The 11,080-nt window shown below is 40.9% G+C and overlaps 2 protein-coding genes across 4 annotated transcripts; both read right to left on the reverse strand.

Annotated features, from left to right (window-relative positions):
- Positions 1 to 595: 595 nt before the first annotated feature.
- Positions 596 to 9,620, reverse strand: LOC136505449 (uncharacterized). Of its 3 annotated transcripts, XM_066500604.1 has the most exons (10): positions 9,469 to 9,620; positions 8,805 to 9,372; positions 8,575 to 8,632; positions 8,397 to 8,492; positions 6,835 to 7,075; positions 2,282 to 2,375; positions 2,070 to 2,195; positions 1,667 to 1,992; positions 1,525 to 1,590; positions 596 to 738 (listed from the first exon to the last, which is right to left on the reverse strand). In XM_066500604.1, exons 5-8 carry the CDS (start codon positions 6,864 to 6,866, stop codon positions 1,942 to 1,944), a joined length of 303 nt encoding a protein of 100 aa, XP_066356701.1. In that variant the 5' UTR covers positions 6,867 to 7,075; positions 8,397 to 8,492; positions 8,575 to 8,632; positions 8,805 to 9,372; positions 9,469 to 9,620; the 3' UTR covers positions 596 to 738; positions 1,525 to 1,590; positions 1,667 to 1,941. The 3 variants fall into 3 exon arrangements, 2 of the variants coding, with proteins under 2 accessions (XP_066356701.1, XP_066356702.1); XR_010771209.1 differs by lacking the exon at positions 6,835 to 7,075; XM_066500605.1 differs by lacking the exons at positions 8,805 to 9,372; positions 9,469 to 9,620 and adding an exon at positions 8,751 to 8,790.
- A 361-nt stretch (positions 9,621 to 9,981) lies between these two features.
- On the reverse strand, positions 9,982 to 11,080 carry LOC136502699 (uncharacterized). Its single transcript, XM_066497940.1, has 3 exons — positions 11,064 to 11,080; positions 10,848 to 10,983; positions 9,982 to 10,752 (listed from the first exon to the last, which is right to left on the reverse strand). The coding sequence occupies exons 1-3, from the start codon at positions 11,078 to 11,080 to the stop codon at positions 9,982 to 9,984; spliced, it is 924 nt and encodes a 307-aa protein (XP_066354037.1).

The raw sequence follows: 11,080 nt of genomic DNA on the forward strand, positions 1-11,080 counted from the left end.
TCAGTCAATTGGCTGTCCAAAATCACTAATTATTTAGCCATTATAAGACCACTGTTCATAGCAAGTAATTAGCCATTAAAAACAATATTACAGCAACATATGTAACCATTCATCCACACTGAAGTAACAAATATTATATTCAATAATCTTAGAACATCATTCAAGTTGTTCATGAATACAAAGCTATATAATAATTAGTGCCTCCTAGTCAGCCTTCTAGTTACGTAACTAACATAACAGGCAGCACAAGTTAAAAGTGCTAACTCACAACTAGGTGCTATCTATCTCCCAACACAACTACAGGTAGCTAGCTGCTATCTCATTGCAGTATGCAGCCACTTCTGCACAAGATAGCCAAAAAAATCGACATTCCTTGACCCAGGAAGTCTACAAGTAGCAAGTTGCTCTTTGATGGCAGTATGCACTCACTTCTGCACAAGCATGCGTGCAGCGAATAGGCAACATGTAGCTGCTACTCCACAATGGAATCCGCATATGTTGCTTCACAACCTAAATATGCAGCAGCTCATGCACAACCGAAATACCTCCCTTAACAAAATACCCAGCATGACACATGCATGGCCTTCGAACTTGCTGGTTGCTGCCATCAGCCGTAGTAGATAAACAAAAGGCTACGGCTTTACAAAATACTTCCTGCCACCAGACAACTCAATGGCCATCGCTGTTGTCCCTGTCCATGTTGGCTGAAGCACGAGATGATCCATCTATAGTCCCTCCCTACAACCAAAACAAATAAATAGGATCATTATAGGAGGCAAGCATAAATAAATAAAACAGCCTACTACTGACACCAATCCTAACAGAAGGCAAGCATGCATCTATTTACAACCACTGAATCACTTTGAATAAATAAAATAGAAGGCGGCAGCTGCACAGTTCATTCACTGGACAGGATATATGATACTCGTTTGACGAATCAGAAACGATGCAAAGCAGCATAGCTTATGCTTCTCCATTGGTCCTTAGCATAAAAAAAACTAGGACTTACTAGCGGCAACACACACATGCCCTCAGCTGCAGTGCAGTTTACCTCCTATAATGTACTGTGGATTGAACTAAAAAGGCTACAGCAGCTGCAGCTTAAATCTCAAGCAAGCAAGGCATACACAGTTAGCCTTTTCTCACTAATATTGAGAATAATCAATATTTCACCCTGTAATTTGGCTAGCTTTCTAAAATAAAGACAGTATGTACATTGCATTATAAAATGCACACAAATTTAATGACTTGTCCAGCACAGTAGCAGAAGAGTTATTCAGATGCTCCAAATATAAATATAAATGCGCCAGGAGAACAAGTATGATGGTAGCTGAGACCAAGAACATAGACAAATCCCAGAACATGTGTCGATTATAGAACAGAAATATTAAATTTCTTATTTCTGAAGCAGCTGGTACACAAGCAGCTGCAGGAGAACAAGTACAAATATAAATGCGCCAGGAGAACATGTATGATGGCAGCTGGTACACAAGCAGCTGCAGGTGAAGATAATGTTAATCTTACCATGTCATTTTCTTCTTCCTGAAGCTGGTCTGGTGGTTTCTCTATTTGTACTTTGTTAATAATGAGCTGCAGGTGAAGATACATAATCAATGTTTATGAACCTTGAACTGTAGACAGATAGTGCACCAAAACAGAATTGTACCTCAAGTACACGACCATTACGCTTCACATTTCGAGTCAATGCAGCTTTCTGTTGAACCAAGGCATTGTTTTGTTCAGTTAGCGACCAACGTTGGCAAGTGATTCCTCATATCTTGCCAACAGATTCTAAAAAGCCCTTGAGGTTGCTGGCCTTGTTCCACTTGCCTTGGAAGCATCAATTATTGTAGCCTTGTTGACAGCACCATTTCCTATTGCAAGACGACCATGCGGCAAGCCACCACCAATATTATATGCAATTTGACCATCAAAAGTTTGCTATTGCCAGTTCTCTGGATACTTTTCTTCTAATGCTTCATTGTAGTCATCCTAGAAATAACAGAAATTATTACTCAGAAACTACAATTGGAAAAGCATGAAACTAGATAGAATGTTCTTCTACATACAACAAGTTTCTTTGCCCGTTCTGGAATTAGGCTGGCATTCCCATTGGCATCACAATTCTTAAGGCCAGCTTTCATGCAGGAAAAAGCATTTATTATAGTGCCCTTCCTAGGTCCATGCTTAGCTTCCTTCAAGGCATAAAAGAACTGACCAATGTTAATGCGTATGAAAATTTCAAAGTTATTCAAAAATGGATAGTGATAAAGGAGATTACCAGATATTGTTGAGTCTCAACTAGTGGCCTAGAACCACCACAACTGGAAACTCGAATACTCCTGTGGGTAATAAATTTTTCTGTGCGTTTTTCTCTATACACACAGAAAAATTGGTAATTAAGGTGTGGGTTTCAAAAATCCCGACAGAAATATTTAAAAATTCACAGAAAAATCGTGTTTTTCTGTGCGTGTCAATACACACAGGAAAATTGCCATTATTCTGTTGGTCTTTTCAAAACTCACAGAAAAACTATATACACGCACAAAAAAACTATATACATGCACAAAAAACACAAAACCCCCTAAACCTATCTCCAGACGCGGCCGCCCATCCCTATCCCAAACGCGCCGCCCACACCCGCCCAAGACGACGCCCGCACTCCCATCGCTCCTTGGTCTCGCAGCTCCAGGCCCGTCGCCCCATCTCCATATCCGGCGCCCGTAGGCCGCCGCCAGCCACCCCAGCTCCATGGCTGTCGCTCGCCGCCCTAGGTCCGTCGCCGCTCGCCACCAACAGATCTGCCTCCTGCCGCACCAAGGAGCTTCGCCGCCGGTTCGATGTCGTTCTCTGCAACCAACCGCTACTCCTCCAGGCTGCAGCCCTTCCCGTGCAGCGCTCGGCCCGGCGTGTCGTCCCTCCTCTCCCAGGCGATGCCCCTCCTTGTCCTGGTGTCCAGATCTACAGCTCCGAGCGCAACCTCCTTCCAGTGGCCGAGGTGCGCCCCTCTTCCAGCCGTGCAACTCTTCCCTAAGACCCGACCATCTCCCATTGCCTCCCCCTCCTCTCTTCCATCGTCGCGGCGGCCACCCCCTCCTCCACCGATGAGACCACCACCCCCTCCTCCACTACAACTCCTCCCCTCCCTTCCCTCGGAAGACGGCAGTGGCTACCCGTGCAAGACCGGATGGCGGCGCCTCCCTCCTCCAGACCGGCCGGCGCCGCCTCCCTCTCCTACCAGATCCAACCGGTGGCCCTCCCTCCACCCACATCCGGCTGGCGCTGCCTCCCTCCTCTAGCCGGCATCGACTCCCTCCTCCAGATCTGCGCTCACCCTGGTCTTCATCGGGCCCTCGACATTCGCCAACGACGAGCACCCACCAGGTATGCGCCCACCCCTTTGCTCTCCCTTGAAACCGAGCACCCAAACCCTAGCTAACGTAATCTATTTGGGTTTTTGTGCTCGGTTTAGGATTCGATTTGGGGGGTGGATCGATAGTATACACACAGAATACCAAACTCTAATCTAGTCCTTCAAATACTTTGTGATCCACTTGACTGCGCAATGATAAGTTTTGATTAGGCTTTCCAATGAGAGTAAATGTAGGTATCAATGAGAATAGCATAGTATTTCTCCAATAAAGCCTAATCGCTATAACCTTATTCTTTATAAAGTTTTGTTTCTTTCTATTTATGATGGAAAGATTGTGCGCCAACTGTTTGTAGAGTTCCTTATAGTTATGTTACTATCACATATTTATGTATGATTGGAGCAGTACTTTGGACTAGGCGCAGAACACTTTATAATTCTTGTGATATTATTTTCATTGGTATTACTCCTGGAGTACATGTTACTGTGATTTTACCAAATGCTGCTGTAGTTGGCAGATGCATGTAATCTTTGGCAAGTGATACCTCTTGTAAAGCCAAAGGTGCAACCTGCATGTGGTAAGTCTCATTTGTTACTTTCACTATTTCATCTCGAACATACATTGCGTACTAGGAATTGGTGGAATCAATGTTCACAAGTTTTGACCAATAATTACTCAAAATCTGAACATGTTTAGTCTACAAGAGTTGCACCACTAGATTCCTACTTGGAATATCATTAATACCGATATTGATTTTGTATCAATTGGTAATATACTCTATGAGAGATTAATGGTCCAAGTGTAGTATGGTTTACTTTCTCCAAACATAATACACCCTATATTTTGGGATAGAGGGAGTATTAGTATAAGTAAATTATGCTAAATCTAGTAGGCAACTGATCCTTGAGTTAGAAATATTTGTTGAGTGGTGCTCACAGAAGGCCTCTACAAATGGGGTTTATGTCTTGTAGTGAAAAAAGATGTCAGAGTGAAGGCACTTGAGGCAGCTAAAGCAGCAAAACGTCTTGAAGAAAAGAAACAAAATGAACGTGAAATGTGCAAAGCAACAGCAAAATTAGAGCATGAGAAACTGAAGCAAGAGAAAGAACTAAAGAAAAAAAATAGGAAGAGGAACAGAAGAGGCAGAGGGATGAGGAGGAAAGGAGGGAAAAGGAGAGAAAAAAGAAATGCATTGAAGAAGCTCGAAAACAACAGACGCGACCTATGGAAAGAAAGCATGCCAACAATGACAAAGAATCTCATCCAGAAGCTCATGTGAGTAGAAGCTATATTGTTTATGTCTACCAAGTGTTCCTTAATATGATAAATATTTGTTACTAATCATTTAAGTCGTTGCAGGATAATAAGGAGCGGCAGAAGAATTTGGCTGAAGTGGTGAAAGTCCCAGTAAAAGTTGATGAAATGACAGGCCTTGGAGGAAAGGCCACTAATAGTCACAATGAAATGGTTGTGATAACCGATGAGAGGCCTGCAATTTTTGGATCTCATTTTCAGGAAAATATCCCAAACAGTATTGAGGAGGTATGTTCTAGTCTTCACTTAGCTTTATCTTAGAAAGAACCTTGCGAGATCTTAAGTCTTAGAAAGTGCTGGGATACAAAGACGGCATATTATTTTTTGATGGGGAAAAAGATGGAGATTCTCCAATTGGGCTACTTTGATTTCATTTGGTTGTGTTATTTCACTTCAGTGTCAGCAAAGGTTCTAATTGCGAATTCTCTGCTCTGTGGTTTGTTGAACTTTTGTAGTCATACATAATGACTCCATATAAAGATTCTGATGATGAGGATGATGATTTCGAACATAAAGAGGAATCAAGGCGACTACAGCATAGCAGGTCAAATAGATCAATATCTATTGGAAATCTGGTATAACTTGTTTGTTCCTGGTTCCATGACCTTACTGACTGATGGTTAGATAGGGTCTGTGTAAGGTTGTAAGCTTTGGGATTGGCAGATGCATGTAATCTTTGGCAAGTGATCCTTTGTTGTGTTTGTTAAACTATGTGATTTTGCCACAAAAAAAAAGAAAAGAAGAAAAAACGGTTTCATGGTTTGTGTGTGGAATCACATGAATGCATTCATCTCTTTGCGCATATTGTTGGACATATTTGATTATCTATTTACCACTATTGTCTATTAGAGCACATGCTCTTGATCATATAAAATTAAAAGTAGTTACTTGTCTTTGTTTTGGTGTTGGCAACTTAGTTTGTTAGCTACTAGCTTAATTTGTTATCAAGACAACATGGAATAACCCAAGCACAGGATCAAACAGACAGGGTGTTCTTAGTCCACATGAATTTGTTAGCTACTAGCTTAGTTTGTTATCTACAACACTAAAAATATGTAGTTACTTGTCTTTGTTTTGGGTTGGCAACTTAATTTGTCTGTTTATTCATTGTGAGCAGCCTGGGGAATCTCTCTGTTCAGTCCTTAAATTGTTATACTAGCTTTATCTTGGTTATGAGAAATTATCTTTCAAAATCATATCAGACTTCCATATTGTTGATCATTATATTTAATGTGTCAGGAAAGGGGTATGCAAGTCTTCCCGTCGCCCACACAGAAGGCCCAGCAATGCCATGGGTGTTTTTGCTTCTCCGCCTGCACCTCGTCCACTCCAGCAGTTCTCAGCTCTCATGAGATCTCAGTCAATGCTTGATCTGCAGGATATGACAGACTCAACTGCCATGGTCACTCCCAGGGACAAGCGCATGAAGAATTAGCAAAAGTTGAATAGTATCAGGGACAAGCGTATGAAGAACTAGCAAGAGCTGAATCTTGGTTAGTCTGAGGGTTTTGAATGTATTGATGCCAGAACATTTGGACACCATCTATGTACCTATGAATGTGCTGAACATTTAGACACCTATGAATGTATTTATTATGTTGTGATGTGTCATGAAATTACTGTATGGACAATATATATTTTAATATGCTATTGCTACCGTTTCAAAATAAATTATTTTTCTATGCGTTTAACTCTTTTCTGTGAGGATGGCTACACAGAAAATTACTTTTAATCTGGGCGAAAGGAATTTTTCTGTGAGTTCACCTAGACCGACAGAAAAATACACGTATTTTCTGTGTGTTTATTTCTTTTTTCTGTGTAGATATCCTCATAGAAATTTTATTTTTAATCTGGCAAAACACAATTTTCTGTGCGTGTAAGATCGACAGAAAAATTGTTTCTGACGGCGAACACATAGAACAATTGAATTTTTCTGTCATTATATTTCTGTGTGTATTTTTCTGAGGGTACACCATCAGAAAAAATATTTTTCTGACGGTATTCGCATTTTTCTATGTGTTTTCGCACACACAGAAAAATGCGAGTTTCCAGTAGTGCACCCCTGTTTTGAGTGCCATCAGGATTTTTTTCCGAGATTCTTGCCCAACCCTCCTTTTCTTCAAGTATTCAGCAGAGCACCAATACTTACAGAGGGACTCCCAGGCTTCTACAGTGAACCATTCAGGCTTGCATTGCATGTACTCTTCAAAAGTAAGTAGTTTGGCGCAAGCAAATGCATCATTCTTTGGGCTCTTTATGATTTCGTGATAGTAGTGCTTGCCAGCATCTGGACGAGCTTGGTACATCATATTCTTGCATTGGGTGCGAGCATATTTCTCAAATACACGGTCTGCTTCATCTTCAAGTTCTTCAGGAACTGAATATATGCTCTGGAAAAGAAACAATAATCAAGCATTACTCACTACCGGAAACAGGAAATATGCCGAGTGTTTTTTGATTTGCCGAGTGCAATTCATCGGGCACTCGGCAAAGAGCTAATTTGCCGAGTGTAGTGAAGAAGACACTTGGCATACATATTACACTCGGTAAAAAACACGATTTGCCGAGTGTAGAATATAAGACACTCAGCAAACCACAATACGACACTCGGCAATAAATTAACACTCGGCAAAATACTATCACGTGACCGGCAGGTGCGACGGCCATCTGACGGCATGCCGGTCGTTAGCAAAAGTGCAACTTTGCCGAGTGTTTTTGCCCAGCACTCGACAAAATGATAAGTTTGCCGAGTGTTTTTCTCCAGCACTCGGCAAAATGATAAGTTTGCCGAGTGTTTTTCTCCAGTGTTTTTTTGGCTTTGCCGAGTGTTTTTCGGGCTTTGCCGGGTGCCTGTGGCACACGGCAAAGCTACTGTTTCCGGTAGTGACTGTAAACAGTGCTGAACACCACTTTCATATTGTTAGAAAGTGCAGCAGCTAAAGGATGAGCAAACTGGATCCTGTGAATTGTTGATGTATTTAACATATTCTGTGAACGAACTTTGAGCAAGCGTGCATATATAAACACACAACTAACTTTGAATAAAAGAATAGAGGACAGGACCCTACTGAACGAACATGAAGAGCAATAGATTGTACATGTTCCTAGTACAAAAGTCTAATAGGTACTTTTAATTGCCTACTAGTACATGTACTATTCTCTGGTCCTTTGCAAGAACAAATGAACAGGCTGACGGTAACACCTAATGCTTCTAATTAATATTAAAGCAGGAAATTTGGACTGAAGTATTGTATTAAGTATATACACCTACTTAGATTAGTGCAAAGCCTACAGTTGACAACTAAAACTTGACAACTGCTCTTACATGCCTACAGTTGAAAGAAATACAGTGACATATCTTATATGCTCACCCAGAACTCTTGTTTCACACAGTGGCGAATCTAGGATTCTAGTTCAGGGTATGCCACCCAAAATTTTTCATATACAAATTCGGTAAAGCCATCTGGCAATTCGGTAACAATTGGATTTTTTTTCCTTCTAATACAATGATACGCATACTTACGTGTATTTGAGAAAAACAGTTGAATTTTTTTAATATAATTAGGAATATTTGCAATAAAAATAACAAGATAAATGTTGAATTCAAAGATTAAGTTAAAAACATCCACAAATTACAATATAAATAATAAATAATTGAAACACCGTATTGGTACTTTAAAATATAGGCATAAAAGAGAGTAAGAGACTCACAATCAAATGAAGGATTTAAAACAGCAGTAGCCGTCACCTTCTTTATGCATCCTTCTGAAAAAGAGATACAATGTCCCTGCTCTCTCTGTACAGATTCTACAAAATACGATGCCAAATAATTAAAACAAAGTCTTCTCATACAGATCGAATTCTCACATGCAACTAGACAAATACTGACATGATATCGGTCTCGATTGTCTCTGATGTCGGGGAAAATCCCCAATATCTCATTGCACCTGCGCGAGTGATGATTTTATGATATTAGCAAATAGCAACGAAATTAAGGAGACAAAAATTTTCTATGAGAAGACGAAGAGTGGAAGAGACTTGAAGAGAAAAAGAAAGAAATCTCACCTAAGCGAATCTAAGATAGTGAGTAGCAACTACGGAGTCGATGAAGTTTCATACCGGCGTGTGGAACGTGGCCTCCGGCGGCGGTGTGGACGATCAGATGAGGATGAGGATTAGGGCATCGGCGGTCAGGCGGCCCGGCGATGTGTTGTGCGCGTCTGTACGACAAGACCGAAGGGGAACGTGTCCGTGGCTGTGGCTGCATGGCCTCGTGGGCCGCGTGGGCCTCCGTCATGTGGTCACGGTCACACCCACTAGGGGCGAGCGGTCACGTTGCATGTGACCCGCTGGGTGTTGGGCGTCCATGTAAGTGTTCTTTTCTTCTCTTTTATTTCAAAAATACACGTATATATACCGTAAAAGTTTCTAGGATCGCAGGGTATGCCGGTGCATACCCGGCATACCCTGTAGATCCGCCCCTGGTTTCACACGATCAGTTGGGGTCTGTGCATCATCCCTTAGAATGTGCGAGTAGTGTTCCCACTTTCTTGCATGCTATTTGAATGGACGACCATCACTAGTTGTCCCTTCAATGATCGGAGGATATTCTTGCTTTAAAAGCACTCCAAGGATGGGGCCTTTCTTCATTTTATCATCAATTGAGTAATTAGCATAGCGGAATTGGCTGCTCAATAAGAAAAATGAAGTACACCATAAAAATATTAGCAAGTTCTAACACTAGCAGTGTCCATGAAGAGAAAAAAAATCAGCATGCACATACTTGTCACCCTCAGGTATTATGGCTATCTGACCACTGCAAGGCTTATGCGGTTTATTGCGGCCCCTTATCCTCTTTCCTGCAAGGGGCTAACTCTCGATGTCATGTGAGACATCACTTGATCTTGGTCGCCTATCCGTCCGATGATTGAAGTACTACATCTCCTGCCACATAACATGTTGCAACATAATGTTAGTAGCAGACTTTTAAATGCAACAGTACAAGCAGTAGAGAAAAAAGACTGCATACAAAAGTTGAATATAACAATATAGCGGTAGAAAAAAAACTGCATATATATGTTAAATATAACAGTACAACAGTAGAAAAAAGGCTGCATACATAAAACTGAGTCTATATTAGGATGCATAGCAGCACACAAAAGATACATAGCACTGAGTCCTGATTAGGATACATAGCAGCACACAAAAGATACATAGCACTGAGTCCAGATTAGGATAGAACTAAGACTTAAACATTAGTACAATAATTTTTAGAAGAAAAAACAAGAAGCATTTTTTAGAAATCCTCATCCTCATAACAGTCTTCATCATCGGATTCAGCATCATCTTCGTTGCCTTCATCATCAGTTTCTAATATCTCTTCCTGCTGTGGAGCATCAGTTTGCTTCTCCAGCTCTTTCAATTCTTTTGGATCAGTTATTTCATCTGCTGATGAGGCAACTATTTCAATGTCACCTAGATCGATCACAAATGTGCCCTCCAGTCCATCCTCTTGAAAAAATGAGATGTCATGTGATGGTTCTTCGGTTTCAATGGAATCATTGTTGATGTCAATTGGAGGCAAACAATCTCGTGGTGCTACATGGTGCACTACCCACCAATCCCTCAAATTAGGTTTATCACAAGCATATGACAGATAATACACCTGTGTAACTTGACTAGCCAACACAAATGGTTCAAAGTTTGGAAGCCTTGAGCTATACTTCACTTCCACCAAACCAAGATTTTCAGTTTGCCTAACACCCCTAGAGGTTGGATCAAACCAGCGACAATAAAACAAAACTAGCTCTAGTTGTTCCCTGCCCTCCCAAGAAATTTTAATAATATCCTCAATAACACCAAAGTACTCAAGAACATTGCCATTGCCATCGCTACACGTCACACAAACACCACTATTGGTTGTAGCTAATCCTGTCCTGTTATTCTCATACTTCTCCGACCGAAATCTATATCCATTCACATCATAGCAACCATAGGTGGACACTCTTTTGCGAAACCCATATGAAATTTGACGCAACACATTGTGAACACTTGATCTGATTTTGCACAGCAAAGAGTTGCATTATATTTATTAGTGCTTGTGATTTAAAACAAAGAAGAAAGAAAACTTGCTCCAATTGAGTTGAGGGCTTGAGGCATTACTATGTTTTTGAACCAATCAAAGAAATTGGGGCCTCTATTGCTGCCACGTGTGCCTTTCCAACCATCTAATACTAAGTTATTGATTTGTTGGTCAGTTGGATGTGAGCGACCCTTCAATTGTTCATTGTCAAATTCTCTACAAGGGCATATTTGACATTGTTATAGTGCAACTACAAATCAGAAAATAACTTTGAACCAAATAAAAAGAAGGCATACTTGTAGAAATCATCCAT

Source organism: Miscanthus floridulus, chromosome 14 (genome assembly GCF_019320115.1).
Source record: "Miscanthus floridulus cultivar M001 chromosome 14, ASM1932011v1, whole genome shotgun sequence".
Classification (NCBI taxonomy): Eukaryota; Viridiplantae; Streptophyta; class Magnoliopsida; order Poales; family Poaceae; genus Miscanthus; species Miscanthus floridulus.